A 14,739-nucleotide genomic window follows, 5' to 3' on the forward strand; every position below is an offset into this window, starting at 1 on the left:
TCCCTACACACTCTGTCCCTATTTCTGCATGCTTAAAAAGATGGCTCTGTGCAGAAAGTACAATCCCTACAGTAACATTTAGATCTTGATAGATGTCCTTGGGCTGCTTTGTTGAGACACAGAGACATTGGCAGGATAGAGATGGATACAATATTAGTATTCCAGCCTCAAGTCAACCCTGGGAAAACTTAGCCAGGGAAAGATTTTAGATCTTTCAGCATCGCCTCTCTTAGCTCCTTAACAAGCAGCTAGTAAACTTTACCAAAGCAAAGAGAGAGAACTCCAGGGAAGAGAATAATGCTTCTTGCAGAGAAATGCTGCTTGGCACAACCCTGCCTTGCTGCAGTCACATCTGCTATTGTGCCAGGGGAGTTGTACTCTAACGCCCTTTGGGAAAGGACTGGTAGAGCCTTCCCCAGGAGAAATAAAAAGTCCTGCATGAGATTAGCCCGCTGCTTGCTTATTCTCTGCATTATCAGCTTTGCAGCTATTGGGAGTGAAGTAATCTGACTTCAAACACACCGAACGAGTCCTTTCCACCCCATAAAAAGCCTCCTGATTTCTGCTCCCCTGCAAGACAGGGATCAGGCAAGGCCACAAACTTGTGACCCCTAATGTGACCTTAAGGACAGCAAAGCTTAATCCTTTCATGTAATCCTCTGTCTGCCATAACAAATTGGGTCAGGCAAGTGCAAAATTCCCCATCTCTAGCATTTTTGGTATGCGTTATTTTAACTGTCACTTTCTTCTCCCTCTGCACAGCTAGGACTGTGCCTTCATTATCTGTCATTTCTTTGCACCTCCAGTCATCGTACAGGCTGGCTTTTACAGGCTCCCGCAAGTACATTATCCATTGTTTTTTGCTTGGGTGCAAGCTTTTCCTTTGTCCTCTGAGACCTCGCATCCCTGATGCAATGCTGTAGGCTCCCCCCCTTACCCTGCTTAAAAATCACAAGACTTTTGCCCTGTAATCTGGAAACATGGTTGCTTTTCCTCAAAAAGCACTGGCTCTGTCTGCCCCAGGAGAGCTGCAGTCATCAAGATTGGTTTTAAATCACATTTACAAGTAGTCCCAGAACCTCGTAAAGATTTGGAAGACCCCCATCTAGCCTGCCCTAGCTAAGACATCTTTAAGACAAAACCTAGCTCTGAGGATATAACATTGCCGGGGGGGTCCTGTTCTGAATCTTGCCCTTACGAAAGTGCTGAATCGCAGCATCAGTGCAACTTAGGTCTCGGGCTTCGTTCTCAACTAGGTTGAAACAGACAGGGAGGAGAAGGCGGCTCAGCCCTTCCCACAGTCCTTTGGGCCAGACCAGCACTGGCATAAATTAGAGAAGTTTAGTGGCTACTCTCAGTTCCACTGGCGTTTAATGGTCTCCAGGGGGCCATTATGCTTGGGAGACTCCGGACACAATACGCTGCAGCATCATTCTGGAGGACGATTCCTCAGGGCAGGCTGAGCTCCTGCTGCCTTGATCGGAGACTCTTGCTTCAGACAAGAAACAAGCTGCAGAGCACGGACCAGTCCAAAGCCTTGAGTCATGTTTAATATGCACCCTGGCCCCAAAATAACACCTCCAGCAAGAGGGCAGGCTGCAAAGCAGAGGACTCCTGCCTGCTTTCACCCCACCCCAGCTGGCCAGGGTGGAATGTACACTTTTGCACGCCAAGGACTACAATTGGAGATCTGGTCACAAAACACAACCCCAAGAGAGCCTACGTGGCACCAGAGAGCCATTGTGAGGCAACAGTTCCCTTATGTTTCTCTGCTGACATTGGCGATCGCCTCCCTCGCTCGCTGTACCCTGCGCAAGGGTCTCGGTGTAAGCCGGTGCAGGACCCTGCTCCACAGGCAGAGCCCAAATGGCTGTGGTGGGGAGAAAAGGTTTTCCCGCTTTCCTAACTAGGGCTGAAGGATAAAATCAGACCCAAGCAGACATTTTGCTTGAAAAAGCCCCAAAGCATAAGGGATGCTACTCCTCCCTCAATGGCACCATGAAGTCTGATTAACAAGACAAGTGCTGCCCATGGTTACAGTCAGCAGTCAGGAGGTAATGAAGTCTTCAGCTGCCATAAGAGGGGCTACCAGCTGGCTTCCAGAGAACGCTGCATGGGGTTTCCAGTTAACCCAGTCACCTCTCTTCTGAGCCTGCCCAGGACATTGCTGGGCCCCTTTTCCAGAGTCCCCAATGGTTAATTTTAAAAGAGAAGATGACAATATGGATTCCCTCCTTAATTAACAGTTTTATTAAATAACCCATTTCAAGTAATAGTTAAATTCTCTAAATTTATATCATTCTATTAACCATAATCTAATCTCATTAACCTTGAAATCCCCAGTCTTAACTACCCAATTCTATACACCATGGTGCTAGCAGCTAAACTAATTAAATGACCTTCAAACTATTTCTCCTTCATCTATTGGCATTATTTATCTTTGCTCATTGCTCTTCCTTCAAGCTGTCACAAAAATCTTCCCCTATGAACTCTGCTCCTGCATGTGCTCAGTATTAGATATGCCACCACTCTTCCTTGCAAAATCCGTCAGCAATGTCTCCAATTTTACTCTAGATAATATATTCCATCAGCAAGCGACCATTAGCGTGCTCGCTCCTTGGCTTTCATTTTGAATACCTGATGCTTCCACGTCTTCATTTATTTTGCTGTCACTCATTGTCATTTCTCAAACAAGTCCTTAAAGCAGTGACCGGAGATTTAACTATGCATAGAGAGCTCCCTTTCTGAGCCACCGGTAGAAATATCACATACCACAATCCTCAAAACTCTATTCTTAATATCACTCTTTAAGCGAGTTCTTCTTTGATTCCCCTAAATTTTGAGTATGTTGACCTCTCCTTAGAGTCCCAGGACTGAAGATGCTGTTTCTTCCTGGGCTGATCCAGCTGCAACTAAAATCCTTGTTTAAAAGCCACCTCCCAAACCATTTTGTTCAATGAATTTCTACAGAAAGGGAGAGCTTGGTATTCTTGCTGACTGATTGGATAGGGCTGGAGTTACGGCAGAAGAGAAATGTAGGCACTCTTTTTCTATAAGCTGTAGAGAGTTTGCAACTTCCCTGTCCCTGACCTTCCTGCAATAATAATTTATGGAATAAGCTGCAGTATTTAGGGCAATGAGACTGCGGTCAACAAAGCGGGACGTTATCTGGCCTGCATCTAAATTAATTTGTCTAGATAAGCACGATGAACAAAATATATAGGCCTGCAAATACTTTTATTTAGTTCTTATCTTCTGTTTTCTGGAAGTGAATGCAGAAGCAGTTTTCATTTCCCTGGTAGAGGGTATTGGGCTACGTATTTTACTCTATTGAATGTACAGGGATGCACTGTACTTCAAGGAGAAGGCACAGTAAGAAAGTGCTATCAACAAAAGAGTGTGCAGGTCACTCTGGAGAGCCCACAGATCAGCTTGAGAAGGAGGCATTTTTCAAAGCTCGCGAACAGAGAAGTGCCATTTTCTATCATTTAGTTCTTGCACATCCAACCCATGTCCCAGAATTTCATCTGCCACTTTTTACTGCCCCTTTGCAGCTGGAGAGCTAACTTGGACATCTATAAACTAGAGAAGGGCCTGGAGAAGGGAAGAAGGTGACCTATGCCTGGCTGCAACCCTGTGAACTCCAGCCTCGCTTTCTTGATCACATTTCTTTGGACTTGAATACACGCTGACATTGTGGAACGCATTTCCCTCTACCACCACCACTTGAAAACAAAGATTAGAGTTGAAGCCTTTCAGCTGAATTTGTATCTCAGATAACTAAATAAAGGCCCTTTGGAGGACACCACCTACTGCGCTGAGGTCTAAACATCAGGTTAAGAATTTTAAATCAGAAGAACTGCTATACTGGGTCAGACAAATGGTCCATCCAGGCCAGCATCCCCTTTCTGGATGCCAAGGGAAAGAACATGTAGGAACAGGATCTCCCTTGCTCTGTTCTTTCCTCCCAGTCCACGGCCCAAGTTGTTCCTCATGCAAAAGCTGCCTCCAGATCTTAGTGGTCATTTAATTGCCTGTGGATCTGTTTTTCAGAAATTCACTTAGTATTTTTCTGAACTGACTGATACCGTTGGTCTCCACCATATCTTGTGCCAATGAGACCTACAATTTAATTATGCAACTCACAAAGCTGCACTTATTTTTACTTCTTTGAAGCTGTTGTCTGATTATTTCATTAGGAACACTCTTCCTCTAGCAACATAAAAAAATCACATATAGTCTATCTGACAGTTTTATACCTTATTTTATAAATCCTGAAGGTGTTCCCACTCTCTGTCCTCTCTTTCAAGCTGCAAGTCCTGATCTACTTATTATCCACGTGTACAGATGCCACTCTGTGCTACTGATCATTCTCAACAGAGGATTTTCAAATCTCTCCTAATTCTGAGCAGATGTATGGACAATATTTTTTCTGATGAGGGTAGTTAAGTGCTAGAAGAGGTTACCTAGAGAGGCTATAGAATCTCCATGGCTGGAGATATTTATAACTTGACAGGGCTCTCAGCAACCTCCTCTAGACTCATAGTTATCCCTGCTTTATATGTGAAGTTGGTCTAAAGATCTCCTGAAGACCCTTCAACCTCATTTTCTGTTGGACTCCATGATTCTACTACTACTAAAATCTTTTTAGATGGGGCAGAGGCAGAAATGAATGTCATGTTTAAGGTATGGGCACACCATGCCCTTATCCTGCTAGAAAAGAAATGTTTTCTGGAACGTTTCTTGTTTGCTTTCTGATCGTTCTCTAGCATTTGATTTTCCTCTCCTGCCTTTGATGAGCACTAACTGCTGTTCCCAACGATCTGCTTCTGAGTAATGGCAGTTAATTTTGAGTCCATCATTGTATGAGTATAGTTAGGGTTGTGATTCCTCATGTGCATTATTTTGCACTTGTCAACACTGAATTTCATCTGCCATTTTACTGCCCACTCAGTATTGCGGGTTGCTTCTGTGACTCTTCATACTCAGCTTGAGATCTGACTATCCTGAACAGCTCTGGAGCATCTACAAATAAGGTTTTACTGAATCTGCAATGAAGATAAATGTCTTCACCATTCTGTTTCTTTAAATATCAGTGAAGAGAGTACTCCTGACTGCTCAGATTGCGAGCACTGCAAATATTTCATTAATTCAGGAAAGCCTAAGAGTGAAATAAACAAACCTAGGTTCCATTTACATTACAAAGAGCTACTATACTGCAGGAAGTGGCTACAGCACAGAAGCCCAAGACACAGCTTTTACAGTTCAGCACAGGAACACAACTCAGCCCCCTTGGTGGCTCTCTGCTGCCCCACATGCTGCCATTAGAAGTGGTCTTTGCCCCATGTGCAACTCTTGTGTTTCTTTGGATCAGAAAAATTGATCGGTTTCTCTCTGGCGCCTGGGTTGAGCAAAATGCCAAACGACATTAGAAGCGAAGGTAAATCAGATTTCTAAAGTGCACACTTGTAACAGTCAGAGGGGTTAATAGCAAAAGATGATTTGTTTTGTGAAAATGATTAACCTGACAGCAGTCTCTTTAAAATAAATCAATGTCTTCATTTGGCCCAGCCAAGGGGTCCTGGGTGGAGAGGCGATCACTCTCCCCTTTCCCGGGGATGGAGAGATCCCAAGAGCCCACAGCTCCCCCTTCCCTTTGCACAGGCGATGAGACACGTGCCCCCCGTGTTCTGCGCTGCAAGGGTTTGGCTGTGCTGACCCTCCTCTGCGAGGCAGCCGGTCCAGCCCCACCCTGCACATCAACAGACAACAATCTCTTACAGATGGCCTGCTGGCACAGCAAGCCTTCTCCAGAGCCTCACCTGTACTCCCTCTCCTGAAAGAGCTGAACAAGACTGGATCTGCCAGACTCTGTCCCGGATTGTGTGTAGGTTCAGTCCCTCAGCAATCTCCGAAGCAGGGGCAGCCGTCAGCAAATCCTGCTTGTTAGCGAATATGAGCACGGGCACTCCACTAAGCTTTTCTTCATCCAAAAGCTCAGCCAGCTCCTATATCATTTACAAGGGAGTGGGGTGAGGGGAGACGGAGAGAGGGAAGGGAAGAAAACCTTCAACCACCAGTGGTTGTCTCTAATTAGAAATATATTTAGGGCAAATACTGGAAGAGTGTGTTCCAGTGAAACCTAGATCTTATTATAAGAGAGCAAAAATGTATACAATCATCTCTGCCCAAGGTTCAAAAGCTATTTCTTCCAATTACAGGTTACAAAAATCTTCATCTTGGTCTGAAATTAGCAGTTGCCTTTAAGGCTACAACTCTGTGTTTTACCAGTCCCTGCTCCCAGGAGACCAAAACTGATGAAACAGCAAAAAACATGTAAATCCACAGTATGAGGAATCTGTCTTAAGTTATTGCCTGCCTAGCATTTATACCTGAGCAGCTGTTGACACCAGTCCTGATATCTTTGCTAATAATGAGTTTCAGGGTTTTCTTCCTAGTTTTATACACTGCAATTTGAGCGGGAGAGGACTTCCCCCCCCCAGAAATGGAAATCTCCCTCCCACAAGAAAGTGCTGATGCTTTTGAAGGCATTGGCTAGCTGAAGACAAGCTAGATCAACTTTACTAGCTGGATTTTGGCTCCATATGCATAGCACACATTGGGTGGCATCTTGAGAAATGGGTTTGTTCATTCAGAACTGGGTGACTCAAAGAGATTCTTTTAATAGCTCACATCTGAATCTGCAGTGTATCAACGATGGCTGAAATACTTCATGTCTAGGGTTGTGCAATGGCCTCACGTGAAACAAGCGCACAGTCTCAAGTCACTTCCCTCTGTGAACATATGACAAACCCAGCAGAACTTGAACCTGTAGGGACTGCTGTCTTTGCAGATAAATGAGTACATGAGATTTTTGTGGGCTCCTTATTTAGCTGGAAAGGTCTCATCCTCTCAGATACTGTCCTAACATCTTTCATCCGCTGGCCAGAAACTTTTGGATTAGAGTGCAGTTGGGGAGATGCTAAAGTGCAGCAGAAATCTGACTCCAGCCCCCCAAAAGCAATGTTTGGTTTGGAAACCAGGACGAGAGAATGGAGTTATAAACAGAGTTGGCTTGGAATTTTTCAACAAAATAGGTCTTTCATCTGATATGGCTGATTTATTGAAACCAAAAGTGTGTGTGGAAATATGAGGGGTCCAGGCTGACTCTGCCTGACTCAGGCAAGTGCTCTAAGCTTCTGCTTCCTCTCTCTCTCTTTTTCCCAATGAATATTTAGTTACTGATATAAAATGAAATAGCTCCAACAGGGGAAAGATTCCCACCACTCCCAGAACAACCAGCAGTTCTGCTGTTAGGGTGTGTCCATGATACTTGAGAGGCAAAAGATCAAGTGCCTCCTTCAAATCAGGCAGAAGAGAGGGCTTTAAACTAAATCTCCATTTCTGAGGGGTAAACCTGTTGCTAGCTATTTTGGGACACTCACTTTCTGAATTTTGCAAAAGAAAGTTCAAAAGTCCTATTTTTGCTCCATCCTAAAATACAAAATATTACAAAACATCAAAACTTTGCAAAATGGAAATCTTATTTTCTGGCCAGTTCTAGTTATGAAGTTCTTAGTTTTGGTTTTGTTGGGTTTTTTTTTTTTTTTCAATTACATCCAACAGACAATCAAGTCAATATGATTTCCATTTCAACTTTGTAAATAAGAAAATAGGATTCCTCAGGGTCTTGGTTTGGCAAGGTTTAAAGGACTTAGAGAAGTTTTTGCTTTCAGTAGTAGGCTCCATTTGCTGTTATTGTATAACTAATGAAAACCGTTCTATTTAAACGGAATTAGGCTACCTATTTTCCTTGTTTCACATCTACCAAAATAATCTGCATTGATGTTGAAAGGCAAGTCTCTTGAAATGCAAATTTCCCTCATAAACAACAAAATCATTTTCCTAACTTTTGTGAGCAAGGGGCACTCAGAAGCACTGAGTTACTTCAAAGGAAGCTGGGCATAAGTAACTTACCTGACCTGTTTCTTCAAACCTCTTCCTATCGGCGCTGTCAATGACATAGATCTGAAAAAGAAATGAGAAGAAAAGTTACTCTTCCCAGAAGACACTCTTCCACAGTATCATGTGCTTAAGCAAGCTGAGCCTAATAATTATGCTTTTAGGCACAAAGATCCCCGGTATTATTTATAGCAAATGTTGACAAAACTTCATGACGTTCTGAAAGAAGATGAACCACCTCTTTTAAAGCTGGGGGGGGTGGGGTGGACAGCCATGTAGGTAGGATCAGAAAGGAGCTGGGAGCAGTACTGGTGATGTTCTCACCATCTTCACAGCATCTATTATCTGAAGAAAACAGGAGACTACCTGGTATCTTTTCAAATGATCAGCTTACAAGATGAAGCTGAGCACAGGAGAGCAAAACCTGGGGAGCCAGACGTGGTCTTTCACCCTAGCAAACAGTGTACAAGCAATGCACTGTGACTATGCCATGCTGCCCTCTAGCAGGAGGCATCATCTCCTCAGTGAGCCACCAAGGCACACAATGGCACTCAGGGGACGGATGAATATATTGGGGACGTGAATTCCTCTCCATCAGGCGATCCTACTGCAACCTCCTGGAGCAGGTGGTCAGGGAGGAGGGCTGGATCTAGTCTGTGAGCCTCAACCTTCAGCTTCAAGCTTGTCCACCAGGACGATGGAGAAGACAGGGAACAGATGGCTCACAAAGACTAACAGCAGAGCCTTGCCACCTTCTCAGAGCTGGGCACCACATCTCACGGTCCACGAGGAGATCCCAACCAAACACCCGTCCCCTGATATGGAGAAGGGTGGATCCCCTGGCCCGCAGGCTCCCTGCCTTGGGAGGGGGTCTACACCCTCTCCAAGCAGCATGGCACGTGTTGATTTCTTGTTGTAAATGCAAACAAGCCTTCCCAGTGAAGGCAGCTGTAGGTCTACACAGGTTAAAAGGCTCCTCAAAAGTCTCCCTAAATATGTAATTAGCAAGTCCAGTCACCCTCCTTCCCCCTAGCAATGCTACTGCAGTTCAGAGTGCACAAGTATCAAGCTACAGCTAAAGAAACGGAGGACCTCAGTATAACACTCAGGCAAGAATACCCTGGTATATCCCTTTTTCATTACTTGGTACAGGAAGGTTTTTGAAGGAGAAGGGTGCTGGGACAGCAGACAGGGACAGGACTGGTGACAAACACTGAGCATTTTGCTTCCAGTCCCTGCCATTCCCCATCAGCGGTGATTGAAGCTGCTATCATGTCATCTGCATGCTCTTTGGTGGCTTACAGGGAGCAAGTGTCAGCCTGGTTTTCAGGGAATAGATGAGCACAGCACCCCGCCATCAAGATAAATGGCATCCTTGCAGGCAGTCTCAGCATAAGACTCCATGCTTCCAGGATAATTTTGACCAAATAGTAGGGGGAGGGAAGATCTCTAGCAGCAATATCTATTAAACTGTAGGCACTCCCTTAATGAGCGGTGTTAGATTTGTTTGAAAAGGGACCAAACACGCAGCATGAGAATCTGTATGCCAGGCCTGAGGAGGTAACCCAGCAACCTCACAGACCTCTCTGCTGATCACTTGGGGTCTGCGGTCCTCCCAGGGCCGGGCTGATGCACACTGACAGAGGCTGGGGGACATGCGGCAGGGCTGGACGCAGCTGCATGGGGATGCGTCAGCAGTGCACGCATTTGGTGCCACGTGATGGGGAAAGGCCTGTGGGCATGGTGTGACACACAGCCTCTCCCCACAACATGATCCCAAGCACGTGCACCAATACTGCATCAGCTACGCCCGTCCTTTCTGCGCCTCCCAAGCATCCGCCCCTGTGCATCCCGTTTGGGGTAGGAAACACAAACCAAAAGAAAGGAGAAAGCTGCAGGGCTGGCAGTTGTGCTCTCGGGTGAAACTGGCCTGTCATCTGTCCTCCTTCAGGACATCTCAGGGGAAGCTTAGCAACACACGAACGCAACAGTCGAGTGCTACTTCTCAACTGAAAGGTGGCACCTCCCATATTACGGTGCTTCTCTAACTGGCAAGGAAGAGCTCTGAGTCCCAACCAGCCAGGCTGCCTCCTGCACCACTCCGTTCCTTGCTAGGGAGCTATTTTGCAAGATGAGAATTGGAGACAACAGTGCTCGGGGCAAAAGCCACAAAAGCACAGCACAGAGAAGGTAAAGTATGTGCAGAGTGCCTACTTCCAAACCAGAAAGCACTGTGCCAAATAGCTGCAGGTGCCTGTCTGAATATGCAATCAGCCAGATATCCACACCTTATTTGCCTGGGTTAAGCTTCCAAATATCACAGGTGTGTGATGCAAGACCAAGCTCTCATTCAAAGGCACCTGCATGGATTTGAATTTGCAATCACTTCCTGCTTTTTAATACCCTTTAGAGGGTCCTTTCTGCTTTGTGCAATATAGTTTAGGGGAAGACAGGAGCAGGGGGTCCTGGGAACTGTAGCATATTTCATCTCCACCTTCCATCTATGGCCAAGGCCACACAAGAGCCTATTTCTGGCTGTGGTGCTTGGTAGCACAGTTTGCCAGTTTGAGCAGCCATTGAGTATACCATGTTGGAGAAACGGAGCTTGAGAAAGAAATTCCCATAAAGCTGGGTGCCTCCTTTGAGCAACAGGCCAAACCAAAACCTGGAGTAAGTGGGCTGGGCGGAAATTGCTAGTGGTGGGACTAGACAAAGAAATAACATGAGGGATAAATTGGCTCAATTTACAGAGGCACAACTTGCACCAGCTTAGTCGGAGCGTAAAATTACTGGCTAAAATGGAGGTGAGGGCTGACAGAAGGGAGAGTCATCAGCATATACTTGACCCCAGTTTTGTTGAGTATGGACATAGCAAAGCACTGCACTAATATGCTGACAGCTCCCAGACTGGGACTAGCAGTCAGCATGGAGAGCAGGCAGGGGAGCTCAGGTCCATGCGCACACCAGTTATTCCCTCTGAATTCACACCGCCACTTCCTCCAAACAGATTCTGCTTCTACCTACCATTTTCTTACTCGTATAAAAAGAAAGTTTTCCCTGTACGTTGCTTTAACTGGGGTGGTGGGAGGAGGGCAGGGAAAACAACTGCTTTCATCTCCTTCAGTCTTAAAATTCACCTTTATTTCTGCACCTCCCAAGCAGCACACACTGGGAAGGGGAGAAGCCCACAGGCCAGTGTAGCTCATTGCCTTTGCCAGCAGAGTCTTCCTGATAATGTTTTGCAGTTGCACAGTCTCCACAGCCTGAGCACCTGCCACAGCAGCCAAAGATCCCCTAGCTCCTGCTTTGCAGTGCTGACTTTGATCTGCACTCCTACTGCCTCGCCACGACACACAGCTGCAACGCTTGGACTCAGTGGGCACAATCACTTCACAGCCATGCCGTGTCCCCCTTCTTGATGGCCACAGAGGACCGCGTGATGTGTGTCCTGCTAGCTTCTCAAACCCATATCTTTCCCCTAGGAAGATCTCAGCATTAGCCTTTGCAAAAGCAACCAACTGGGTTTATGCTGCGGTGGCTGCCCTCAAACGTCAGATTCCAAATTAAGGCTGAAAAAGGGGGATCTGTAAAAGAGATTACTGTGTGTTTATTAGCCCCATTGAAATAATAGCTTCATTTGGACAATGTTTTCTAAACCTGCAGGCACAGCCAGGCCCTTCAGGACCCTGACAGGAGCCTTGGAGTAGAGTCCTACTCCTAGTTGCAGTGATCCTTCTGGGGAAGTGCACTCAAGCTCCTGACACATTAGTGAGTATGTGGAGGAAGGACATCTTTCAGAGAGCTTCCCGCTTTCCCATGGGAGCCCTGCAGACCTTGCTTAGAATAGCCTTTTCTCTGCTCCCACAGGCAGCATTGCTTAGGGTGGGGAGAGGCCTGGAGCCCCCAGTGTGCTTTCATGCTGGCCCATGGGGCTGCATGTTCGAGGTGATCTTTGAAACTAGTCAGGACAGCACTTGGAGGGTCCCAGGGTAATGTGTTCTGGCATGGAAACACAAAGGTAAATATAATACAATATATTGTATATAATACAACATATTGTATAAATATAGTAATAAAGGTAAATATAACTGTAGTCATCTGTAGCTAATTGTAAGGTACAGTTAAGATGTCAAAAACATTAAAGGACAGTCTTATGATTAAAGGAGCAAAAGACAAGACAAGGGGTCTCTCTGTGTCCCTCAGCCAGAAGCTTTCCTATCTGACATTTAATTTTGCCATGCCTCAGTTTCCCCAACTAGTAAACAAAGGCACTGTACTGACCCACCTCTACACATGAGGCTTAAGTCACTAATGCCCATGACAGACCTTCAGAGTCTCCAGTGAAAGGAGCTACAGACGGGTAAACGACAAGGTATTAATGTTCTTTCATTTGAAGGAGACTGAGATGAGAGGAAAGGAACTGGCTATAACCAGCACCATCCTGTGAAAGTAAAAACATACAACTGAATGATTTCTCCAAACATCACTGTATTTTTCTTACTGCACCCAACCAATCTTGCCATTTCACTCAGAATAGCTCCTGTTACAATGGCAATGGTGTTGCTGAGAACCGGGACATTACATTACTTGTTCCTGAATTTCTGGCTGAGACCTTGGAAAGCCATTGCATGAACACAGCATTCAACTACAGCCAATACTCACAAGGATATCAGTGTTTTCAAAATAGTTCCTCCAGTATGGTCTGATCTTCCTCTGGCCGCCTATGTCCCATACATTCAGCTTGAAGCCTTGAGACTGTACGCTTTTGATGTTAAAGCCCTGGAAAGAGCAGAAACAAAGCCACATAGAGCATAAACCTGAATGGCTGGAGCACGTTCATAGGCAGACATTAACACCTTATATATCCCATGCCTGCAACGTGCAGTGAGATGGGCTGGGCAGCCACAAAGATGGATCGGCTGTGGGAGAGGCGCTGGCGAAAGTGAACACAGCCGCCAAACCAGCAGTTTGCCAGTGTTCTTGGGTCAAGGGTTGATGCTGTCATGGCTACGGAGACATATGATGCAGTTAGTACCCTGGGAGGGCTCAGCAGGGTGGGTGCAGGAAGAGGTGGGAGAGCTGCAGATAAGGGGAAAACAAGGGCGCTGTGAGAAGCAGGACTGAGCTTGTGAAAGCTGAGTAGAGAGTCCCAGCTAACACGAAGTCAGAGGTCTCAGCTCAATTCGACACGACACAGCTAATGCCGGGCTTAAAAGAGCAACAGCTGCATGTCTGAAGGGTCCATTTCATCAATTAGAGCACCAATTGAAAGGGCATTCAAGTAGAAAAACAGGATGTGGCATGGGCTGGCAACGTGCTGCCACACAACCCATGGGACTGGGGCTTGGAATTGGGGTGTTGGGGCTGGGAGCTTTGGGAGGTGGCTTCAGGGTGGGGGGAAGCATCTCCCATAGCTCTCTAGCAACCTCCTCTGGTCAATATAGAAGCATTGCTGCAGTGCTCCTGATGGGAGACATCCCTTTCCCCCATCCCGAGGCCCCAGAGAAAGGGGACCAGAGGCATCACGGAGGGAGCGCTGGAATATGCAGAAACCTTGCAGCTGGCTGGGTGAAAGATGCAAGGAGACAGGGGCAGCACCCCCTTTAGATGTTCCGTTTGTCAAGGACAACAGGAACAAAGTCTTATCCATGCAACCCTAGCATGACCCAAAAGCCTTCTGCAAAACTCTACAGGACTCATCCACTTTTGCACTACCTGACAGATCTGGCCTGACGCTCTCTGGCTCCTTCAGGGAGTCTCCTCTTATGCAGAAAACACAAACTTAATGATGCACCAGGCTCCAGTTGCTCCCCCTTCTACTGAAATACTCTGCTGAATCATTAGTGCTTTGTATAAGGCAGGTGGGACCACAAGAACTGCCTTGGGCAGGGAAAGGCCTTCCTTACCTGTGTTGGCGTGATGTGGCTGATGTCCTCAGATGCCAGCTGTTTCAGGAGTGTGGTCTTGCCTGCATTATCCAGTCCCAAAAGGAGGATTCTCACCTCCTGGTCTGGGGCACTTTTCAGTTTACGCAGGATTGACAGTAAACCCTAAATCCACAAGACAGATTGTAGCTGTTATTTTCCCCCCAACTCTCTCCCCCCACCATGCCATGCCCTCCTCCCTTGAAACAGGTTCTGTATGGTGGCGGATCCCAGGACACCTTGAACCCCTTCCTGCAGTCCCTATTCCCATTTCCTCTTGTACTCCTCGCCCCTATTTTCCTTCATCTCAGAGAGTATCGGCGAGGTCTCAGACAGCACAAGTGTTGCTCAGTGGGGTGCACTACTGGCTGCACTGCTCTTGTCACACAGCTGTCTGGCATTCCCTGTGCCAGGAAGACAGTGCCTACGCGTATCATGTGCAGGAGCTGCAAACCAAATTTTTGCGAGCTCTTCATTATCTTTATCAGAGGGAAAACCCCATTAATTTAATCTCCTTCCTAGTTAACTGCAGGTTACTATGTACCTGACATCAGTTCTTTTCATAGTAACTCCCTGATCATCTCAAACCCCGTTTATCTGTCTAAAACATGCTGGACCCATGGGGCACATGCAGTTCTGATTCTCAGGATGTAGCACTTAACAACTATCTCAGATCACCACACATCCTCGCTAAGAAAAGCACAGTGGATTTCAGTCATTAGCCAGGCTCAGCTCTCTGAGCTGACAGTATCACTCAGGATTAGGAAACAGAATATGCAGGTCAGCTCATTTACAACCGCGCACGTTACAGCAGCATGCCCAAGCTTTTGTCAGTGCCACCGCTCAGACACCT

The 14,739-nt window shown here is 46.3% G+C and overlaps 1 protein-coding gene across 1 annotated transcript in view; it reads right to left on the reverse strand.

The window, feature by feature from the left end:
* The window catches only part of ARL3 (ADP-ribosylation factor-like 3), a 17,350-nt gene extending 2,988 nt beyond the window's left edge, over window positions 1–14,362 (reverse strand). The window contains exons 1-5 of the mRNA XM_009881612.1: window positions 14,315–14,362; window positions 13,869–14,012; window positions 12,625–12,741; window positions 7,978–8,028; window positions 5,823–6,008 (exon numbers count right to left, since the gene is read on the reverse strand). Of these exons, the coding sequence (XP_009879914.1) occupies window positions 5,823–6,008; window positions 7,978–8,028; window positions 12,625–12,741; window positions 13,869–14,012; window positions 14,315–14,362 (546 nt within the window). The remainder of the gene's footprint in view (window positions 1–5,822; window positions 6,009–7,977; window positions 8,029–12,624; window positions 12,742–13,868; window positions 14,013–14,314) is intronic.
* Window positions 14,363–14,739: the final 377 nt, after the last annotated feature.

This window comes from Charadrius vociferus, unplaced genomic scaffold, assembly GCF_000708025.1.
Source record: "Charadrius vociferus isolate BGI_N301 unplaced genomic scaffold, ASM70802v2 scaffold282, whole genome shotgun sequence".
Taxonomy (NCBI): domain Eukaryota; kingdom Metazoa; phylum Chordata; class Aves; order Charadriiformes; family Charadriidae; genus Charadrius; species Charadrius vociferus.